We start from the raw sequence: 23,606 nt of genomic DNA on the forward strand, positions 1-23,606 counted from the left end.
GTTTGAGCTCTTCTCAGAAATCCCTAAGGGGTTAGAATAGTCTGCCCCTGCTGCTCTAACAAAATACCACAGCTGGTGGCTTCAGTGATAGCCATTCACTTCCCATTGTTCTAGCTAGGGTCTGGGCCTTTTCTCCACATCTTGTAAAGCTGGAGTATAAAAAGCACCAGGTCACTATGGTCATCGGTGGGCACAATGAAACCTGAGACCACACATGTGTCAAGTTCCATCTGCCACACTACCTGGGGGAGAAGTGGGACACAGAGGGACATAGAGAAGCATCCCTGTGTTTAGCCACTGTCCACCCACCCCTCCTCTCACTGCCCTATGAACCAGATGGTATTAATTCATTTCACAAATGAGAAAATGGGGATTTCTTATTAAATCATCTTTCCCGGGTTTACAGCTAGAGCCTAGATGTACAACCCAGGTTTATCTGTCCCAAAAGGCATCCCTACAAGCCGGGTGTATAAACCCTATCTCCGGGCAAGAAATCCCACTTCTGTTAGTGGGCTCCCCATGCAAAGGGTGTTGTGTGGATAATAAATTTCATCCTTGGACATCTCTGTAGTGGCTTAGCTGCTGCTTTCAGTTCTCTGGAGCCCATCTGCTTGGATGACAGCCAGTACTGCAGTTGGTGTTCCTGTGGGAAGTAAGATCTTTTATAGTTACTGTAGGCCCTCAGATGCTAAATGTGCAAGAAAAAGTAGGCTTGGTTCCACTGTGCTAGCGTGTTGTGTCCAGTGTCTAATTGCACCAAGGGAGCCTACTGGGCACAGGACCTGAAGAGCTTTCCTTCCACTGCCCCAGTCAGCATGGTGCCACAATAGCATAAAGACAAAGGCACTCAAGATTTTTGAATGGCAGCTTTGGGTTGTTTTGTTTGTTTTGAAAAGTTTTGTTTGTTTGTTTGTTTGTTTTTTAAGAAAGATTTTTACATAGCTCAGGTTGGCCTCTAACTCCTTGTGTAGCCAGAGATGATTTTGAACTTCTGTTTCCGCCTCCTGAGTACTGAGATTGCCATGCCTGATCTGTGTAGTGCTGGGCGTAGAACCCAGGGCTTTGTGCATGCACTCTACCAACTAAGGTACCTCCCTAGCCCCTGTTTATTTTTTTGAGACAGGGTCTCATGTTTCAATGTTGAGGATGGAAGTCAAAACCTCATGCATGCTAGGCAAGCACTCTACCAACTACACTACATCCTCAATACCCATTTTGGGTTTTGTAGCCTTTCAATTTCAAGGGACACAGTAATTGATCAGTATAAATGAAAAGATTGGTAAAATGCTGGTCTATTCCCTTCTGGAGAGACAAATATAGGAGAGAGGTACAGAGGGCACTGTGGATGTCGGAGCAGGTCGTGCAGACTCTGTAGAGAGGAAGTTTGCTGTGTCCTGCTGCTGCCTATGGGAAGACCACATTTTTCATAATGGCTTCTCCAGTGTTCCTGAGCTTAGTTTATCACCACAGCCACACAACTCTAGCAAGTGCAATCTTACTTGCACTTCAAATTCCAAAAGCCTATCAATGTGGTGTTCTTTGAAAGCCCAGGCTTAGTTAGGGACCAGAGCTCTGAATGAGAACTTACATACTTTCAGTTCTTGAATGCGTTCCATAGTGGTTTGAGGCGATCTGTGGAGTTTGGAGCTTGGACTTAGCCTGCTGTTTATCAGCAGTGGGACCTACAGCAGATTGTCCTGGGGTCAGAGGCTGACAGTTGGCTGTGTTCTGCCTGTAGACTGTTTGCTTTGGCCTGAATCTCAGAGCATTTTAAACTGAGGAAGTTCACAATGAAATTTAGGTTTCTCGATGGGCAGTAATAGCATGAACCTTTGATCCCAGCACTCATGAGGCAGAGACAGACAGATCTCTGTGAGTTCAAGGCCAGCTAGTCTACAGAGACTACAGGGCAGCCAGGGTGGTAACACAGTAAAAACCTTGGAAAAAAGAAAGGAAGGAATTTGGGGTTCTGTGGAGCTGTAGCTGGGAATACCACATTCTTGTTCAGTTTGACCCCCCCTTCCCCCTGTGAAGATTGCTTGTTTGTTTTTGAGACAGAGTTTCTCTATGTAGCCCTGGCTGTCCTGGATCTTGCTCTGGAGACCAGGGTGTGTGTGTGTGTTTGGTTTTTTTGTTTGTTTGTTTTTGGTGTAGCTTGAAAGCATGCTGGGTAAAAAGAAGCTAGCCAGTCACAAAAGGCCAGAAGCACCATATCTTTAGAGACAGCAGATTGTAGTTGCCAGAGATTGAGAGAAAAGCTAGAGGAAGGGGAGTGACAGCCAAGGGGCCCAGATTTTCTTTAGAGTTTAAGGAAATGCCTTAAAGTTATTGTGGTACTAGCTATACAACTAAATGTGCTAAAAAACCACTGGGCTGTATACTTGTGAGTAGTTAACTGATGGTTTGTAGGTTATATGTTGTCTTGAAGTAAAAAGACAGGTGTTAAATCATTACAGTGTGAGGGGCACTTAATTATAGTCACAATTATTGTCACCTAAAATCAAAATCCTCCTTTCTTCTAGGCGTATCCAGTGGATACTCGGTATGATTTTGGCTAGGGAAGGGTGTCAGATTTTTTGTTTGTGTTATGTGTAATGGTGTTTTTTCCTGCACGTGTGTTTGTGAACCACATGTGTGTGGGTGCCCATGGAAGCCAGAAGAGGGCATCAGATCCCTGGAACTGGAGTTACAGACAGTTGTGTACTGCCATTTGAGTGCTGGGAATTGAACCCACGTCCTTTGGAGGAGCCTCAAGTGATCTTAACTGTTGAGCTATCTCTCCAATCCTTAGGGGTTTTTTAAACTAATATTTCTATTCCTTGGTAATTTCATGCATGCATATCATATTTTTTATTATATTCACTCCCAGCTTGTCCCCTACCTCAGTATGTGTTTTGTGTGTTAAGTCTCAGGCCTTGTTAGAAGATGCTTGGCCTGTCCTCAGAGGCACATGTTCATTCCCATTCAGTTTTCTGGTGATGTGTGAGCAAATGGAAACCAACTTACTCTAGTACTCAATGGAACAGATGGAGATATACTTACCCAGATTCTCTTTGGGAAATCACTGCCTGGGTGTGCCATCTGAATACATGTGTCATATGGAGAACTGAGACAGAATTGGATTTGCAAGGGGGAAAAAAATTTTCAAAGGCAGCCCCACATCTAGGCTGCAAGTTTCATAACAAAGGAATAAATGTCAACTCTGGGCTTACCTTTATAGCCTCCTCAGAGCCAGAATGAGACAGGCTACTTGGTCATTGTTTGTTGAACGAGCGTTGCTTAGGTGGTGTGTGTAGAACACACTATTTCCTGGTTCTGACTTTGCTGTGGTTCTGGTGCTTGAGCATGTGAGTGCAGAATATGTGATACACATTATCTGGTTCTCTTTTGTAAAGTGAAATTCGTGTGATTATTTCACAAAGCTGTATGGTCTTGTGTCGCTTAGTTTCCTCAGCTGTAAACTGGATTAAAGAGTAAGTACCAGATGGGGTGGCAGGTTTTAAGTTTAAATTTAATCACCAGCTGTTTTAGTTAGGGTTATCATTGGCTGTAGTGAAATACCATGAACAAAGCAATTGGAGGACCAGGTTTATTTGGCTTAGCTTCCACATCACTGTTCGTCATCAGAGGAAGTCAGGACAGGAACTCAAACAGGGAGAAACCTGTAGCTGATGCAGAGGCCATGGGAGGATGCTGCTTACAGACTTGCTCCTCATGGCTTGTTCAGCCTGCTTTGTTATAGAACTCAGGCTGGTGCCCAGGAGTGCCCCCCGACCCACAGTGGGTTGGTCCCTTCCCCATCAATCACTAACTAAGGAAATGTCCTGCAGTTTCTTTGCTTACAGCTTGGTTATCTGGAGGAATTTTCTAAGTTGAGGTTCTCTCCTCTCAGAGGACTGTAGCTTGTGTCAAGTTGACATAAAACTAGCCAGCACCCATGTGTAAATAGCCAGTACATTGCCTGGCAGATAGTAAGGGCTCAGGTGATGTTTCTTGGTTTCTTATCTTCACAATAGAAAGCAGCTCTCCGGGTTCATTTCAGACTATCTTGAGGATGTACCTCATCTGCATTCCTTGTGTGTATGGTGGAGACTTTGGGGATGTCTGAACACTGTGATGTGCAGAAAAGCCACTTGTCACCTGAGGGCCTGAGTCACCACAAGAGAATCGTCCCTGAATATGTTCACTTTCCAGCTACGGTGGCCTCAAGAGAGGAGGAAGAAACTGTGATACAGTTGAAAGGACATACTTTGTTGATGTCAATGGTTCAAACCTTCTGTGACTTAGTTTCCCTAGGGTTGTTCAGATCCAGAGATTGAACATGATAGTAGCTACTGCAGTAACTAACCTCTAAAGTCCACAGCATAGCCTGAGTGAGTGCTTGCCGGCTCACCGGTCTTTGTGTAGCCTGTGACTGTCACCACACTTTGTTACAGAGGCAGTGGCTGTCAATGCAGGCTGTAGCTGTGTAGCACAGAGTATGGCTCCAGTTTTTCTCTTGACTGATTAACAATCCAAAAGTGTTCTGCCATCTGTAGTTCCCTCTACCAAGGGAGTAGTCAGTGTAGCAGTCTCTTCTATATCTTGGGAGTTATTAAACCTGGTGTTGGCTAACCTTGGGGCTCCTGTCTTGAGTGTCTTTGCCAGCCTCCCAAACCTCCAACAAGTTGCATGCAGAGGCTCTGAGAAACACTAGAGAACACAGTGCTGCTAGGGGTCTGTCTGGTTGAACCGTTTTCAACACTTTGTGGGGAAACCAGGTGGTAGTAGTAACGTCTCTTCTCTGGAGTATAGAACAGTAAATCCTGAGGCCTCTGTGTCACTGAAGGACCCCAGGGATTCATGATTGGGCGAGTTTCTGGGACAGATATTAACTTCAAAACTGAGTTCAGCCAAAGACCCCCCCCACCTCCGTCTCCCAAGCTGTAGATGAAAGCTCAGGCAGCCTAGAGTCTTTGAAGAAGAGTAGGCCTGGAGCTGGTGTGCCTGCTGTTGAGCTTCACTTACTGTGCTTCCTTTGTGGTTGCTTTTCTTCTCTGCACTCTCCCTGTGAAGTCACAAGACCAAGGCACTGGCTGGCTGAGGGCACAGTTTTAGAGTGCAACTGCCTCTCAGCAGGATCACTTCAGGTCACATCCCAGTGTGTGTATGTGTCTTTCTCCAGGCACCAGCCATGGCTAGAGTGTAGTGAGCTGGGCTCTTCTCAGTGTGTGTTTTGAGATCACAGAAACCGTGCCCTTTGCTCAGGCTAACTTGTGGTAAGATTAGAAGGGCTCAGCACCATCAGATGCTGCATCAATTAACCCCACAGGTCAGGTTTTCCCGTGCCAGCGACATGGCAGCACAAGGCTTTGCCCATATTTGCCTTACAGCTTGTGCCCCATCAGCTCTGCTGGTCTTTGCAGACTGACTCCACTGGCAGATGTTTGTTTACTGATTGGCCAGCTGCTGATGCATAGCACTGACCTGGAGACAGCTGACCCTAGAGTTGCAGAGAAGAATGAGGCATTGTGGAGGTAGAAGGTGATATGGATCAGTACACTTCTAAGCACTAAGTGCTTCTGGGTACAGAGGAGCGGGCTCACTGGGACTAGCACCTTAGCTGGTTGTTGCTGACCATGAGAGGGCGGAAAGCGGAGGAGGGCTCCCAGAGGCAGGGTATATGAGGAGGGCGGACCTGAATGTTAGAGGAGCTGGCTCCTAGGAAGCTGGGGCAGGTAGAGTGGAAGGAGATGCTGGGGAGTGGGCAGGCTAGAGAGCTCATGTGGCCTGTTTTGATTACTGAGGGTGGGCTTGATTGTGGAACAAGACTGGCCCCAGGATAGCCCCTGGGCTGTCTGAGCTGGTAATATTGATGAGAAGGTGCTAGAAAAGTTTCCCTCCAGGGAAACACACACAGCACAATTGCTTGTCCACACTTGTTTGCCTGGAGAAAATTATACACTTAATGTAATGAGCTCTGTGACCATGGAACTTTAATGACCTTTGTAATGGCCTGGGGTGGCCTTTGTAGTGGCCTGGGGTGAACAAATTGAGCCCTGGTAAGTCTCCCAGCTGGTGTCCAACAAAGGAAGTTGTCTGAGTTCATGAGTTGTCCCCATTTTCCATCTTCTCCTTTAAAACACCCTGTTGTTATTGAAAGCTGTGGCTCTGACTCCAAGGCCATGTTGCTTCCACCACCCCTACGCCCGTACCAGAAGGTCCCACTGGGAGCCTGTGCTGTCTTCAGATCTTCCTTACTGCCTTTCAGATTCCTAGCACCCACAACTCTAACTCAGGTTCCCATCCATCCCTGCTGGCCAGTTTCCATGGCTCCTTGTGGCCACCAGAGGGAGATGCAGGCTGCTTTGCCAAGTCTTCAGGGTCTTGCACTGCTGACTTGGAGCCAGCTTTCCAAACCTTGGCCTTGCTTCTGCCAAGCCAAATGCTTTCCCATCATACCTCTCATCCAGAATGAACACCTATTCATGCTTCAGAACTCTCTCCCATGCCTACCGCATAAGACCACAACGCACTTCTCCTGTTTAGACACTGGCTTTCTTGCCTTCCTCACCTCACTGCTCACTTTTCCTGATGGCTTTGTACTATCATCCTGGAGGACTCTCGAGTTTTCTCCAACCACCCCAGCATAGCATCCTTCAAAAGCCAGGGAATGTATCTATGCAGGACTGTCTTAGGAATGCTCCCCGCTGCTACATGAATGTCCAGGAATCTGTAAGAGGCAGGAAAGGAGTTAGTCTCAGGGGTGAATGTGGCAGGGAGACTAGCTCTCCTCTTGGGTCCTGGCTTCAACCTGGAGGATGTCCTCACTGTGTCCTCACATTCCAGGTGCTGCTGTGGCTTGTGCCGGGCAAAAGCAGAACCCAGCGTCTGGGCAGAGTTACTCACAGTGGCTGTGGTGTAAGCCATGTTCTTGATTCTTCAATAAGGATGCACTCGTTCAGGATCTTTTTGGAATTTAAAAAGTGGGTTTCCATCAAGAACATTTAAAAATCAAGCTAAAACAAGTCATTTGCAATTTTATGACTATACTTAACATTTTTTAGGCAGTGTGAAGTATTCACTTTCATCTCTTAGAATTAAAAGGATTGCTACTGCATTGGCCGGGAATCGAACCCGGGCCTCCCGCGTGGCAGGCGAGAATTCTACCACTGAACCACCAATGCTCCAGCTGTCAGCAGCTGTGTGGCACCTCCCTTTAACCTCATTCCTGGGCCTCCATGTGTCTATGTTGAGTCACAGGCTATGAGCCCAGTTTCTAACACTGCCTGCCACATCAGCACAGCTGCAAGAAGAGCAGCTAGCTCCAGAGCAGGAGGGAGAAAAGGGTGGGTATGGGTTTGGGGGTTTGTATGAAGTAAATTTGCCTTGGGGCCTTGAGACAGGAAAGAGAGCTCACTCTGTCCTCGTCTGTCGGTGAGCCTCCCCTCTGCTGCATGGGTCCTGATGAACTGTTGTGCCACTCTCCACTTTCACACTGCTTCCTGCTGGCAGCTGGCCCAGAACAAGGACAGTGCTATGGAGTCCCCTTTCAGGTGGAAGCGAGGAACTCAGACTCCTACAACCAGTCATACGTGGTAAAAGAATCCAGCAGCAATCCAGAATCTAGTCACAGACATTTGGTCTGCTTTGTGCCTTCTGTGGTTGAGGAGCCGGGCTTCTTTGGCAGGAGCTCTGTGAGGAAACTGACCAGAAAGGGAACAAACAAAAAACAGCTCTGCATTGGCCGGGAATCGAACCCGGGCCTCCCGCGTGGCAGGCGAGAATTCTACCACTGAACCACCAATGCTCCAGTTGATTTGTGTCGTGTCTAAAGAGCTCTTCTCAGAGCTGTTTCCAAAACTCAGCCCCACTAATGAAACACTGGGCTTCGCCTGGCTGGTTTGTCCTGTTTGCGAGACAGGTTTAGTGCATCTATTCTTTCCCAGCCCTCTTAACACGTTGCTGCTTCTGGAGTCAGAGCCTGTGATCTTACAACTCTCACCTAAAAGCCCTTGAGCCATCTGTAACCTCAGCCCCTATAATGAAATGACATACTCTCCTTCCATACATGAGCCTTCTTTTACCATGAGCTAATGCATGCACTGTGCCCATCAATCTGCTAACCTGTGAGCTAAACAATCCTCTTCTCTTTATAAGTATTCTGGCTCTGGTGTTTAATTTTAATAGGCAGAATGGACTAATACACCTGGCTTTCTTTACCTAGGAAATGCCTGTTAGTGTTTTTTATATAATGTCTCAAATGGGACTGCTCTGTACTCCTCCTGGACATAGACAACATGTTCTGCTTCTGTGTAGCACTACTTCATTTTGCAACAAGTTTCTGTGTGCTTGGATGTTGCCGCTGGGCTGGAGCCAGATGCTGCTGCACAGATGCAGATCCTTGGATGCATGGGTGCAAAGCTGAGCAAGTGTTTGATAAAGATAGGTAATGGCTTTTTAAAAATTACATTTTTGATTCCTGGTAAGACATTAATTTACATCCTCTCAGATGCCTAGAAGTGAGCTAGTTCTCACTGCATTATATACAAAGAGAAACTGAAACCCTGGGTAGACCTGCCCACAGAGGCTGACCCCAGTCCTCTCTTGTAAAGGTCATCTCTGTAGAGCCCAGGCAGCAGGGATAGTCTGGTTTCACCTGCCCTATAGCCCCTCTCTCCTTTCTCTCCAGGCTGGTGCGGGACTTTGTGGCCCAGAACAATACCATGCAAATAAAACACGTGATCCAGACCCTGTCTCAGGAGTTTGCCCTGTCCCAGCACCCCCACAGCCGGAAAGGGGGTCTCATTGGCCTGGCTGCCTGCTCTATCGCCCTGGGCAAGGTATGTTTCCTCCTGAGGGAATAACACCAGGAATAACTTCATTCTGATTGAAATCCAGACATTTTCCTACCCAAGCCCCAGCAGGGCTATTGCATACTTTTATTTTATCAAGATCCTCCCCCACATAGGACTGCCAGCAAACATGGCTTTGTGGCCTTGCAACCATCTCCCCATAGTGTAGTCCCACTTCTGGGAGGCTGGCTTAGGACAAACGTTACTAGTGCAGCCCTCCAAGGCACCAGACCATCAGTTGACACTGCTGGCTACAAAGCCGGGTACCTAGCCCTTCTGACTAGTCCTCCTGCTGCTCATTACAGGACTCAGGGCTCTACCTGAAGGAGCTGATCGAGCCAGTACTGACCTGCTTTAACGATGCAGACAGTAGGCTGCGCTACTACGCTTGCGAGGCCCTCTACAACATCGTCAAAGTGGCCCGAGGCGCTGTGCTGCCACACTTCAATGTGCTGTTTGACGGGCTGAGTAAGGTAACTTCTGGTTAAGCTAAATTTTTCTTTAACTTCTTTTTTGAATCCGTGGGAGTTTCACATCATGCACCCCAATTCTGTTCACCACCCTGTCCCCCCATATCCCCCAATCTCTGCTGCGCCATCCTGTCTACACCCCTACACACACAGGGGATAGAGAAAAAAACAATGTAAGCAAACAAACAAAAAAACAACAGGAACAGAAAAATCTCTGCTTCTCATTCTCTCCTGCCTCTCTATCACCTCTTCATCAGTCCTGGTGGCACTGGAGGCTTTGGTGTGTCATATAGTATACCCCTTTGTCCCATCAGCTTGACTGGCAAATGTTCTTTGGAGTGAGTCACTGGTCTGGTTCAAGGCCTCCGGATTTTGGTACACCATCCTCACTGGATTCTCACCAGAACTCCTCTAGGGTATCCTGTGGCTGCCCAGAGTCTTCCACCCAGCTAACTTGACTTTCTAGGACCCTGAGAGCTTGGGACACTGCCCAGATGCAAGTGGAGCAGATAAGCATGTTGTTATAAGGGACAAATACTGTCTGAATCTAATATTTCATCGACTTTTATCTGTATATTCTTGATGTTTCTGTCCATCTTCATTGCACTTTGTGAAAGTATCAGCCTGCTGTACACATTAAGGGCAGACTGATACTTTCACAAAGTGAAAGCTGGTAGTTTGAGAAGCACTAACCTCCCAGACAAAGATGATAATGGTGACTCCACAGTGCAGGCTGTCCCCTGTAAGGACAGTGATTACAATCTCCCTGGTGTGCTAAAGAGTAATCCACCATAGAGCTTTAGGGTCCCTATTGCTCTTCTTCATGCCTTTTGCCCTGGTAAGTTGCCCTCCCCTCACCCTGGAGGAGTTCCCTCCCAAGCCATGCTGTAACTCCTGCAAAACGAACAACAGGGACATTTCTAAATGCCACCCTCACTGCTGCCTCAGTGCCCTGTGAGAAAGAGAACCGAGCCTTTTAAGATGGGAATGCCCTGAAAGCAGCCAATGGAAACATCTGCCTGGCCCAGTTACAGAATGACCTGAGAACCCCAGCAGAGTTTGCAGGCAGGGAAGCAGGGTTGTCCCTGAACAAATGGAAAATCTAATGTAACTGAGTGACTTAGTACCTTCCCTACCTTTCTCAGGGTCAGGTACTGGGGAAGACACCACTTGGTGTTCTAATCTGCACCATGACCTTGGCTGTTGGTTTGCTTTAGTCCTCTGGCTTCCATTTCACTATGACTGAACATTGCCTCTGTTTCTCTATTTTGGTGTCTCGTAGTTGGCTGCTGACCCAGACCCCAATGTGAAAAGTGGATCTGAACTTCTAGACCGACTTTTAAAGGTATTTCTACTTTGTCCCTCTTTTATTTTTAGAATTTATTCCTCTGTCTGTGTAGAGTAGAAATTCTGGCACTGAAGATGTTTTTCATATACATATATATTCATACATATGTATTAAAGCTTACTGCTTGGTATGCGGTTTTTTTCCATGAGAACTATATAGAGCTGTGTCACTACAACAGTCAAAATACAGAATTGTGCCATCCCCCTAAATGAAAATCTTCTGCTTTGGGAGGGGGTTTAGATCTATTTTGTTATTTTATGTATATAGGTGCTTTGCCTGCGTGTATGTCTATATACCTGTGTGACTGATCACTGAAGAAATAATGAGGGGTGTCATATCCCCTGGAACTAGAATTACAACTGGTTATAAGCTGCCATTTGGGTGCTGAGAATTAAACCTAGGTCCTCAAGAATAGCCACCAGTGCTCTTAACTGCTGAGCCATCTCCAGCCCAGAATCTTCTGTCTTAACTCCCCACCCAGAACAATGGAGTTAGACTTCCACCCCAGCCTCCCATGACAGGATACTGGACTTTGCCCCAGACTTCAGAGTAGGGTCTTGCCATTCATTTGGTCTCTTGACTTTTCTCTGCTCACCATTCATCATTTTGTTTGGCTTTGAGCCTGTGGCAGTACCAATTCTTCAAGGACTTCTCCCTGGCTCTGGTTCTGCCATGGTTCCCTTATCCTCAAGTCAGCCCAGGACCAGCAGCACAGCAAGCCAAGCTCAGGCTCTTCATAGACCTCACTGCTTTGATCCACAGGACATTGTGACAGAAAGCAACAAGTTTGACCTGGTGGGCTTCATCCCCCTTTTGCGGGAGAGGATTTACTCCAACAACCAATACGCCCGGCAGTTCATCATCTCGTGGGTAAGGTCCAGTCCTTGATAGATTTTTGCAGCCGCCAGGAGTCTCTGGTAGAGTCACATGAGCTCTGATACACAAGTGTTTCCTTCAGCTAAGAGATACCACCTTGTGTATCACCTAATAACCTTCAAACACCTCATCACCAAAAACACTGTGGGCTGGGCATAGTGGCACATCCCTTAATCCCAGCATTTAAGAGTCAGAAACAGGCAAATCCCTGAGTTCAAGGCCAGCCTGATCTATAAAGCATTTCCAGGCCAGTTAGGACCACATAGTGAGAATCTGTCTCAAAAAACAAAAGAACAAAAACACTTTGTCTGATGTTGTCTTCACTGCCCGTCCTGTTTGCCCCTGAATGGATGAGATTCTTGTCCTAGAAAATGCCCAGGATCTCTGAAGCCCATAGTGCTGCATCCAGCAGCTCCACCATTGCTAGCCTCCTAGCTTCACCCAGCCTTCCCCATCACCCCCTCTCTCCCCCAGCATCTAAATCATCTTGGAGTCAAACTCCTGTTTCCTTGCACATTGAGCAGAAAAATGATGGCTGCCAGCACCACCCACCATAGATCCCTGTAGTGTATGACACAGGCCCCCAGTCCTTTTCACTGCTGGTCCCAGAGGAAGAGAGTACAAGACAAGGCTCTGTACCTGAGCCGGGTTTCCCAGCTCTCCCTCTCACCGCCCCCCTCTGTCAGATCCTGGTTCTGGTGTCGGTGCCGGACATTAACCTGCTGGATTACCTGCCGGAGATCCTGGATGGGCTCTTCCAGATCCTGGGTGACAATGGCAAAGAGATTCGAAAAATGTGAGTGCGGGAAGGAGCAGGCAGCTGCCACTCAGTATAATCCCTGTGGGTGCCCATGGTAACATACAACTCCGTGTCCTGGTGACCAGGACACATGGTTTACTTCTTCCCATACCCTTCCCCATGGAGGAGTGGAGAGCCTATCTTCCCTTCTCTGCTCAATGTCCTCCTGGCAAGCAGAAATGGGCTGACATGCCAGCTCATTCTCCTTTTCTCACTGGTAGGTGTGAGGTGGTTCTTGGAGAATTCTTGAAAGAAATTAAGAAGAACCCCTCCAGTGTGAAGTTTGCTGAGATGGCCAACATCCTGGTGATCCACTGCCAGACCACCGGTGAGTGTTTAGAGGCCCTATAGTCACTAATGTCTCCTCAGAAGCTGCTGTCTCTCAAATGCAAGCTTCAGTGTGTGGCAAAAGGGAGCCTAGGTGGGAGAGGCACTGTCTGTGACTCTGGACCTGGAAGCAATAGGGTGATGGTTGTGGGTAAGGAAGAGATCTGGGTTCTCTTTGACAGATACCTTTTACATGCTTGGAAGATCCTGTAGACATGTTTTGCCTTAGGTAAAGGTAGGATCCTTCGAGGTCAGAATTGCCTTTCCCTCAGCATCTGTTGGTTATCAGCACAGTCACAGCAACAGCTGCATGTTACTGACCATTAGCCTACAGGTCAGCTGGGTGGTTTTGCTCCCATGGCCAGGCTGGATCTAATCATGCCCCTGAAGCCAGTTGTAGGGTCAGTTGGAACTAGGTGGTCTGGGATGGTCTCACACATCTGGCCCTTGACTGGGATGGGGTCATGGGGCTGGATGGCATCAGCGGGGTTCTAAGAGAGATAGGACATAGACAGGTCTCTTGATTCCTATGATTGAACCAGAGATACCATCACCACAACTACATGCTGTTGACCAGAAAAGCCAGTTTTCTGGATCTAAGGATAGAAAAATGAATTCCACTTAGAAATGAAACACAAGTCATATTGCAATGGGGCATGGATCCAGGGAGGGTAGGGCATCATGGCTGTACAGCAGAAGATTATTGCTCTCTCTTAACCTATCTTGGACTCACCTTTAGAAGGCAGAGAGCCCAGGAAGTATTGTATTCACATAGCTAGAAACAGTCAAACCCCTGATTCATCAACCTCCAGGCCTAGCCTTTGTTCATGGTAGATGGGAGGGAACTCTCCAATGCATGTGCCAGCCCCTCTAAAAGCCACCACTTCCCCTTCCAGATGACCTGATTCAGCTGACAGCCATGTGCTGGATGCGGGAGTTCATCCAGCTGGCGGGCCGGGTAATGCTGCCCTACTCATCTGGGATCCTGACTGCTGTCCTGCCCTGCTTGGCCTATGATGACCGCAAGAAAAGTATCCTTCACTATGGAGAGGAGACTGTGAAATGAAGGAGCCTTGAGTGGGATGGGACTCCCTTTGGCTCCTTTACTCCTTCAAATGGTCTAGCATCTAGGAAGCAGGAGATGGAGTGGAGTGTGGCTTAGGAAAGCAAGGGACACGAGACTAATGCTGGCTGTCCCCAGTCCTCTCACTTGCTTACTTCCATAAATGAAACAGCAATCCCATGTACCAAGTTTCCACCCCTCTGAGCTCATTCTGCTGTACTTTGGTGGGAAAGATCCCAGTAGAGGAGATCACCTGTGAGAAGAGGAGTATCTCACAAGGGTGCATATAGCAAGAACAGGACTCGGGGAGGACTGAGCCCATGACCGGGAAAACTGATGGCCTTGGGCTTTAGGAGTTGTTTGCACAGGGCAGCCCCTTACATCAGTAGACAGGCATCAAGGAGGTGGCCAATGTGTGTAACCAGAGCCTGATGAAGCTGGTCACTCCCGAGGATGATGAGCCAGATGAGCCAAAGCCCGTAGCACAGAGGCAGACAGAACCCAACCCTGAGGACTCCCTGCCAAAGCAGGAGGGGACAGCTAATGGTGAGTACCCTGATGTCAGAGTCCTCACTTCTGCTGCTGGGGAAACAGAGGTCCTGGGACTAAACTTGTGGTGTCATTTACAGATGTTGACTGGTTTTGGTACCTGCCCAGTGAAGCAGGTACTTTGTTGGCCCCGTCCTGCAGGCTCTTCATCTGCACCCAGAGCCCATGCTCTTCATTCTTGCCACCTTAAAGACCATTACACATTGCTCTTGGTCTCCTGGGTTCAGCCATTATCAAGTCATTGTTGGGAATATGACAGGAGCACCAAGATGTGCAGCTCATTTGATTCTCAGCATCTGGCCCTCCCTGCCCTAGACATCTCGGGGAGGATGGGTCAGGAAAATGCTAGTTTATTAAGTACTAGAAATTTCCATTGCACAAGTCAGTGCCTTTAAACAGTCCTTTCAAAGGCTTTCTTTACGTGTTTACTTGTTGGCTTGTAAAATAAAGAATACCACTTTTATGCCGATTGGAGATGGAGCTTGCCCTCCTGGACCTCTGTCATCAGTGTCTCTGACTGTCTTTGGAGGGATGCCCTCCTTTTCAGTGAATCAGAAAATAAATGGATGCAAACCCTGTGCATATGTCTAAAGGTGACAGAGCAGGGTCTGAAACCTACAGCTGGAGCCAAAAGAACCATCATAATCATAGCATGTGCTTGCTCCCTTCATGCTAAAACAGCAGACAGCCTTAATCCAGGTCCCAGGGCCTCCCTCTGTGGGTTTGACTGATAGAGTACCTGAGTTTGGGTATCAGGTTTCAGCTGTGCCATCACCAGAGCAATAAAACACCTGGAGGCAGAACAGCACACAGCTGGAGCAAAATGGTAGTTCACTGGTAGAATGCTCACCTGTCATGAGGGAGACTGGGGTTTGACTGTGACCAATTCAGCAGGTTGAGCACTTTTTGACAACTCCTGGAAAGAGAAAATTTAGGTAAGTTAATGAAGACCTTGCACAGGAAAAGCTCTCTTTCTAAAAGCTAGAAGTCTCAGTAATAGTTTGTGAATTTGTGCTGGTGTGTGAGCTTTTTGTTTTGCTTTCCTTGTTTTATGATTCTCATTTTAGAATATTTGCACAGTAGGGGAAAGTTACAAAGCAGCAGGATTGCCTGCACCAAATATGAGCAATGTCAAATTTGGGGCATATCTTTTACATTTTTAACATACACATAATTAAAATGATGTGTCAGTCCACATCTTGATTATTTATTTGTGTTGGATAACTTTCTCTTCCTTATTTTTGCTTGGCTTGCTTTTGGCTTCAGCTTGACATGAAAGTTAGGGTCTGTGAATCCCAGTCAGCAAGTAGAATAGTGTTTGATTGGACTGAGTAGGGAAAGGTCCTGGAACTACTTGGGACAGATCCTGGTTTCTCTGGGAGATGTTGGAAATACTCTAGAATTAAGTAGACAATGGCTATACACATTTATGATTGAATTTAGAACCACCCAATTATATACTTTTTTTCAAGACAGGGTTTCTCTGTGTAGCTTTTGGAGTCTGTCCTGGAACTAGCTCCTTTAGACCAAGCTGCTCTTGAACTCAGAGATCTGCCTGCCTCTGCCTCCCAAGTGCTGGGATTAAAGGCATGTGCACCACCACCACCTGGACCAATTATATACTTAAAATGGCAAAGTTATATTAATCAAAATTTCGTGATGTGAATTGTATTTCAGTTACTATGTATAAGGAGTAGGCAGCTGTGCCCCTCCCTGTCTGCTTATGTGGCAGCAGAGCTCCCTGGAGAGGAGCTGATCCACTCTGTGGGTCATGGCAGCAGCTAAAAAGTGCTCTGTGAGCTGGTACATTGGTGGGTCAGTGTTAGAATTCTCTCCTGTCATGTGGGAGGCCCAGATTTGATTCTTTATCTTTTTAACTAGTTCTTCAAAGCCTTTTTCAAGTATCGGTCTGCTCAAGAGAACATTGCCCTAAACCAGGGTACATATTATCAGCTTGACCTGGATTTCATTACCTCATAAACAGCACTGTAAGAGATGAACAGCACACTTTATAGTGGTTTCTAGAAACAGGAGTATCTTACTTGACAGCTATATAATTATTCTCAGCCTTGCTCGGCTTATAACTAATCAGTCTTTTCCAGGATGCCCAGGACAGAGTCCTAGCAAACCACTAGACAGATAATCCAGCCAGGCAATGGGCAAGCTTGTCCCATCCTTTCTCATTCATGTTCTACTCCTACTATTCTGGCCAGGACCACATGGCTGCCTGGCATCTCCTGCCTGGTCTTCCTCTTTTAGTCTCTCCTGCATGCTCAGCTTGTGTGTGATGCAGCACGCTCCACATATGAGCCACAGTAGCATGCTCCTCATAGTGCACCTCCAGGCTGGCCCCTTTGTATGTGTGCATGTCCAGACCCAACCCTTCAGAGCTGATTCTTCCTCCCAAAGCAGAGAGCCTCCAGTCAGGCCAATCCGTCCTCTGTACCCTCTGCCCCAAGTCTTGACCACCTGCAGCTTCTCATCAGCCCTGCCATTTATGGGCTATTCAGTGCAAAGTCCTTTCCCTGACTGAGTTCTTGCAGCACTCAATATGCCTGACCTGACACCACTCTATCCCCCCAAAAAATTCCCTGGTTGTCTTGGGTGTCACAGTGAAAAGTTTCTATACCGGATAAGCCTCTTCACCAATGCAGCAATCCAAATCAGACCAAATCAAACCAAATTAGAAAAAGCCCGTGTTTGAAGGCCTCACCCTCCCTGGGGAGCAGAAAGGATATGTGATTGGTAGGTTATTAGTTGGGGGCGTAATAGGGGAGAAGGGGAGGGAGTGGGAACTGGGATTGACGTGTAAAACAATCTTGTTTCTAATTAAATAAAAAAAAATTAAAAAGAAAAAGAAAAAGCCCATGTTTAATGGATACAAGGCTCCCGATGGCTTTCCAGCCACCCAGGGAGGAGACGGGAAAGGGAGACAGAAAAACCACAAGTCTTATTTTCTGAGAGGCAGTTTAAAGACCCTATAGAAGTGCTCTTGAGCATCTCTGGGAGAAGGGTCATCATTTGGCAGGCTTTCTGAGATGCAACAAGGTTTGGAGAGAGATAGGGGAGGAGGCGTGGGTGGAACTTCCACCATAACACACAGCACTGTTTCTGGCATTTAAACAACCTGCCCAGAAGTCCTCAGCCCTCTTCACAGTTGTTTTGTCCTTAAACAACTACTTGGCCTTTCTTCGTCCTCAGCCTCCCTAGCTTCCACACTTGGCTTTGCTGTTTAGCCTTTCCAACGCTTAGTTTCCTTACTTGTTGAGTGGTGTAACCTTTGTCACCTAACCTGTATGGTGGCTGTGAGTTTCAAAATACATTGTTGCTTATGCGACAAATTCTCTTCACAGCAGGTACTGTAGTATTATTTTCATGTGGGTGCTCCTTGACTTAAATAAGGTTGCAACCCATTAACCCAATGGCTGAAAATATTGTGAGTCAAAATGCATTTGAACACATTTAGAACACTACATCAGCCTACAGTTGGCCAAAGCCATTCATCACAAAGCCTGTTGGGGGTGTTTCGAGTAGTTTTGTAAACTTTGTACTGAAAACACAACACATAATTTTTGCATGAATACCACGTTTGCAGCATGAGTAGTTAAGTCCCCAGAGCCACTGTAAGTCAAAGCATGGTTACTTGTTCCCATAGCAAGACCTTCAGCTGGGACTTGTGCTGTCTTGTTTCTCCTCATTGGATTCTAAATGAGGAAGTGGCAAGTGAGAAGGGAAGCTGTACAGAGATCTCCAGTAGAGATCTTGAGGCAACCCCTATCTGCATGTAGTAAAATCCACCTGTTTGCAAAGCTGGATTTGTCGGTACCATCTATGGGCCCTGCAAGTACAGGCAAATCAGATGCAGGTCTGCCTGTAAGGGTTAGGTGACAAAGGTTACCCCACTCAACAAGTAAGGAAACTAAGCGTTGGAAAGGCTAAGCAGCAAAGCCAAGTGTGGAAGCTAGGGAGGCTGAGGACGAAGAAAGGCCAAGTAGTTGTTTAAGGACAAAACAACTGTGAAGAGGGCTGAGCCAGCTACTGAGTGGGGATTACAGTGACACCAGGATTGGGTTGCACAAGACTGTACCCAGGCCTGGGGGAAGGAACACAGGCAACAGGCAGGCACAGCTTCCCAGAGGTCTTAAAACAACATGTTTGTTTCTAAACTTCTGATTATAAAGAAAGTCCATGCTTCCTGAAATGATGTTAGAAGGATAGCACTTACTGTAAGTAGCACCACCCAGGAGTCACCACTGCCAACAAGTTGGCTTGGTTCTGGTGTTTTGTTTTTTTAATGTATGTATATAACATTTGTGTATTTTTAATTTTGTTTTCACGAACACCCGGAAAGATGGAATCATGAGAAATAGAGTGATTTACAGCTTGAATTATTTTTCACCAAGAATACATATTTTTCCAGGTTAATCAGCACTAACTGAATTTATTTATTTTTTATTTGGCATTATTTTAAAGAGTACAACTTAGTCATTTTAGTATCTTTACAAAGTAGTACAACCAGCAATAATATCCAGTTCCAAAACATTTCCACCATACCCCAGTGAGAAACTCATCCCTCCCCAGCTCTGCAGTACCTCCAGCCATATGAGTTTACCTTTTGTGAGCATTCATATATCAGAAATCATGCAGTATGTACCCAGTTAGATCTGGCTTCTTTTACTTTGCATAATATTTTCAAGGTCCCCCCATTTTGTTAGCATATATTAGTACTAAACTTCTTTTTATGGATGAACAATATTCCATGGTATAAGTAGATGTTAGGGATATTTCTTCTGCTGTGTGCACAGATACTGGGGTTGTTTCTGCTACAATTTTTTTAAATCACAATATATATTGACTTTTCCTTTTAGCCAGCATTGTATAATTAGGTATATTAATACAACTGGTCTATGGACAGGTGATTCAAATATGTCTTTTGTCTTTGGGAATGCAAATAATATAATCTCCTTTTTGTTAAGCTTTGGTTAACAAAGTGACCTTAAAAAGTGACCTTGTATCATTACATCAGATAGATAGATAATGCTCTAATCTATTTAACCAATCTATCATAAATCACTTAGCTGCTTCTAATTCCATCTTAATCCTATAATCCTTGCTAAAAAGAATTTTCATGTGCAAAAATCTTACAAACATCTACAATTATTTCCTAAGGATAAATTCATAAACTTTCAGGACTTTTGATACCAAATTTGCTGCTGAATGCCAATGTCTTTTTTTTTTTTTTTTTTCCCTCGGGAGACAGGGTTTCTCTGTGGTTTTGAAAGCTGTCCTGGACCTAGCTGTTGTAGACCAGGCTGGTCTCAAACTCACTGAGATCCACCTGCCTCTGCCTCCCGGTGCTGGGATTAAAGGCATGCACTACCACCACCTGACTCTAAATGCCAGTTTCTAATCCCACCAACATGATACAGACCTCCAAAGATAAATAGGGCTTTTCCTGTAAGAGAAACATGGAGGAAGAGCTTGTATTCTGGGACCTGGGATCATACAGGAAGCCTTGAGGCCAAGGATGAGGATGAGGTTTGCCCCAGACACCCTGCTTTCATAGGAGGCAAACAGGGAAGAGGTTAAATAGCCTAGCAGGTGTTTGACAGCTCATATCTATTTGCATCTGTCCTTCTGTCCCTTCTGTTTGTCTTTTTGAGACAGAGCCTTACTGTGTCACCCAAGCTGGTGTTCAACTCTGCATTCTCCTGTGTCAGCCTCTTGAGTGCTGGGATTGCAGGAGAGCAACATTTTTCCTCTCAAGTTTCTCTCTCTCTCTCTCTCTCTCTCTCTCTCTCTCTCTCTCTCTCTCTCTCTCTCTCTCTGTGTGTGTGTGTGTGTGTGTGTGTGTGTGTGTGTGTGTGTGTCTGTGTCTGTGTGTGTGTCTGTGTCTGTGTGTCTGCGTCTGTCTGTCTGTCTGTGTTGCTAGGGATCAAACCCAGATGCAGAGATGGCTAAGTGGAAGTAGAGATGCCTCTGAGGGAATTTGAGCTATATGCTTGGTATTCCCTAACATTTAATCTACAAATGTGTGGGTTCCTGTAAGATGAGGAGGGTGGCCTTCAGGAGTATGGATCCTGGCTGTTGGTTCAGTCTGTCCTTCCCATCACTCACTGCAGTTGCTTCTCACCTGCCTCCAGGTCCAGTGAACCATGGTATAGGGAAGGTGAACTCCACAACAGACCTGGCCTGCTGCCAAAGCCTGCCCTCCTCCACTTTTGTGACTAGAGAAGACAGGTGGCAGTGTGGGACTCTTATTTAACACAAAAATAAAGATCCCCTTCACCAGGGAGGAAGAAGAACCATAGGCTATTTCTAGAATAAGCCTATGATTTGTAATTTTCAGAAAATGTTTTATTTGTAAACTTTAAAACTTTTAAGAAGTTGAAATTGGTAACATGTGAACAATAGGAACAATGGTAATCCCCATTGGTTAACAGACAGCTGGGGTAGTGCTGCACCTGTAATCCTAGTGCTTGGGCTATGGAGGCAGGAGATTGAGGAATTCAGGGTGATCCTTCCTTGTATTTCAGTTTCAGTCCAGCCTGGGCTACATAAAACCTTGTCTTTTAAAAGTCAACTCAAGTAAATAAAACCTCACAGAATAAATATCCATGGCTCCATAATGTTGATATTAGTAACTGAGTGAGTGGATGACAAAGAAGGGACAGCTCTTCCTGACAGAAGAATTCCAGCTAAAGGCAGGAAGGGAACTGGAGGTGTGGCTTTAGACATAGAACACTTGTCCAGCATGTGCAAGGGACTTGTAGAATAGGGCACTTTCCGTGTGAGCACATAGTGCTGAGCTGGCCCTTAGGGAGGCCAGTGGCTGCATATGCACCCCCAGCATAGAGAAGCCACAGCTCCCAGAGCCTCCCATGGGAATATTAGTCATCTCTTCAATGTGAACTTTTTACTCTGCAATCCTCCTATTCCTACACTTCCCAACCACACAGCTTCCTCTCCTCAGAATGCTGCACAACCACACAGGTCCCTGAGTCTGGACCTTGACCCCCTGATATCTAGCTGTGTGGCCCTATTTGACTTTGCCTTGCTTTCTTCACCTCTATGATGAGAGTAATGGCAGTCCTGACACTATAGGCTTGTCACAATAAATGAGCTAACATCTGTTGGCTGTTTAAAATTATTCCTCAGGCATCCTAGCAGCTATGTAAGCATTTGTTACATAAGTGGAAAAACTGCTCTGTCAGGGATTTATATGTTTTCCTCTCATTTGGTGTTCTCTTCTTTCGTTTGTTTATAGAGTGTGTGTGTGTGTGTGTGTGTGTGTGTGTGTGTGTGTGTGTGTGTACATGGGCATGCAACAGAGCCCAAACCCATGGCCTCATCCATGTTAGGCAGATGCTCTACCACTGAGCTACATCCCAGCCTGGCTTTTTTCTCTTGATTTGAAGGGGTTGTTTCCTATGTTGAATGTTAGTTCTGACAGTGAAATGAATTGTAAATGCTTTCTCCCAGCACTTTTTTAATTGTTGGAAGACATTGCTGACTGGGCAGAAATCGAAGCTTCCCCACAGCCTAGCAGTTTATCTCGGTAAGCTCGGCAAAATGGAGCTTCCTCCCTCCAGCATAACTTCCTGCCTCTACCTGTCCTTATCTGGAAGATGTCCCTGGACCTGGTGGTCTGACCTTATCTAAAGCTGTCTCTTAAACCTGATTCATCTTTAGCTTGACCCTTGGCACAAATGCCTACTGAGAAGACTTGCATTAGGAGCTCTGCTACTAAGCCTTGTGATAGGAATATGCCATTTCATGCATATTTGGGTTTGTCCCCAGGCTCCCCAATCCTATATATTCCTTATACTCTGGAATAAGTCAAGCTGATTCACTGAGATCTGTCTCCTAGAGGGTTGTCTCCTTTTGTGCTTATGAACCGCCAAAGCTTTGTGTTGCCCCATCTGCCTCTTTCCCCTCTTGACCTGGTGGCCAACAGGCCCAGAGGGAAAGAGGACCCCCACATTTAATCAGTTTTCAACTTCCTTTATTTTTTCTCTCTCATACATTATATCCTGACCAGTTTCCCTCCCTCTAAGCCTCCCAGTGCCCACCACCACCCCTCTCCCCCAGATTCCTCCATTGCCTGTCAGAAAAAAGATATCCACTGAGCATAGCCTAACAACTTACAATAAGACTAGGCACAAACCCTCATATCAAGGCTGATCAAGTCACTCCAATAAGAGGAAAAGGGTCCTAAGAGCAGACAAAAGAGTCAGAGACACCCCACACTCCCACTGTTGAGAGTCCCACAAAAACACCAAGCTACACAACCATAGGTATAGATGAAGGACCTAGCTCAGACTCATACAGGATCTGTGTTTGTTGTTTCAGTCTCTGTGAGCCCCTATGAACCCTGCTTAGTTGATTGTGTGGGCCATGTTCTTGTGGTGTCCTCAAGTCCTCTGGCTCCTGTAATCCTTCCTCCCCATCTTCTGTGGAGTTCCCCTGACTCCACCTAATGTTTGCCTGTGGGTCTCTGCATATGTTCCCATTAGCTGCTAGAGGAAACCTCTCTGATGATGTGTTGGCTAGGTGCCAATCTTTTTTTTTTTTCCCTGGGTCTCTGGGCCATCCAACTTCCAGTTCCTACCCATCCAGGCAGTGGTGGGCATGGACTTCCTATCATGGAGTGGGCCTCAAGTTGAACCAGTTATTGGTTGGCCACTCCCACAAGTTCTGCACCAGCATTACCTCAGCACATCTTGCAGGCAGGACAGATTGTAGGTTCAAGGTTTTGGGTTGATGTCCCAGTCCTACCACTGAGAGCCTAGCCTGTTGTACTGTTTGGTTTTGTGTGTCAGTTTGACACAAGCTAGAGTATTCAGAGAGAAAATTTTCTTTTTCCATTCTGCAGTTGAGGGGCATCTAGGCTGTTTCCAGTTTCTGACTGTTATGAATAAAGTCACTATGAACATAGCTGAGCAAGGGTCCTTGTGGTAGGATGGCGCATCCTTTGGGTATATGCCTACATTGTATATCTAGGTCTTAAGGTAGATCAATTCCTAAGTTTCTAAGGAACTGCCGTACTGATTTCCATTGTAGCTGTACAAGTTTGCACTCCCACCAGCAGTGAGAGGTTTTCCCCTTGTGCCCTGTCCTTACCAGCATGAGCTATCACTTGTGTTTTGAGCTTAGCCATTCTGACTTGTGTAAGACGGAATCTCAAAGTAGTTTTGATTTGCATTTCCCTGATGGTTAAGGTTGTTGAAGATTTAAGTGTTTCTCAGCCATTTAGATCTGTATACCATTTTTAATTGGATTATTTGCTTTGTTGATGTCTAGTTTCTTAAGTTTTTTGTATATTTTGGATATTAGCCCT

At 46.2% G+C, this 23,606-nt stretch overlaps 1 protein-coding gene and 2 non-coding genes across 5 annotated transcripts in view; 1 reads left to right on the forward strand and 2 right to left on the reverse strand.

The window, feature by feature from the left end:
- The window catches only part of Vac14 (VAC14 component of PIKFYVE complex), a 107,659-nt gene that overhangs the window by 5,086 nt on the left and 78,967 nt on the right, over positions 1 to 23,606 (forward strand). For all 3 annotated transcript variants that reach the window (XM_027405999.2, XM_027405998.2, XM_027406000.2), the window contains exons 2-9: positions 8,672 to 8,822; positions 9,140 to 9,307; positions 10,587 to 10,649; positions 11,415 to 11,522; positions 12,215 to 12,324; positions 12,549 to 12,655; positions 13,551 to 13,685; positions 14,111 to 14,263. In XM_027405999.2, coding sequence (XP_027261800.1) covers positions 8,672 to 8,822; positions 9,140 to 9,307; positions 10,587 to 10,649; positions 11,415 to 11,522; positions 12,215 to 12,324; positions 12,549 to 12,655; positions 13,551 to 13,685; positions 14,111 to 14,263 — 995 coding nt within the window. The remainder of the gene's footprint in view (positions 1 to 8,671; positions 8,823 to 9,139; positions 9,308 to 10,586; positions 10,650 to 11,414; positions 11,523 to 12,214; positions 12,325 to 12,548; positions 12,656 to 13,550; positions 13,686 to 14,110; positions 14,264 to 23,606) is intronic.
- On the reverse strand, positions 7,096 to 7,166 carry Trnag-gcc. The gene has a single exon. It is a non-coding gene; the product is annotated as a tRNA-Gly (tRNA).
- Positions 7,719 to 7,789, reverse strand: Trnag-gcc. The gene has a single exon. It is a non-coding gene; the product is annotated as a tRNA-Gly (tRNA).

This window comes from Cricetulus griseus, chromosome 3 (assembly GCF_003668045.3).
Source record: "Cricetulus griseus strain 17A/GY chromosome 3, alternate assembly CriGri-PICRH-1.0, whole genome shotgun sequence".
NCBI lineage: Eukaryota > Metazoa > Chordata > Mammalia > Rodentia > Cricetidae > Cricetulus > Cricetulus griseus.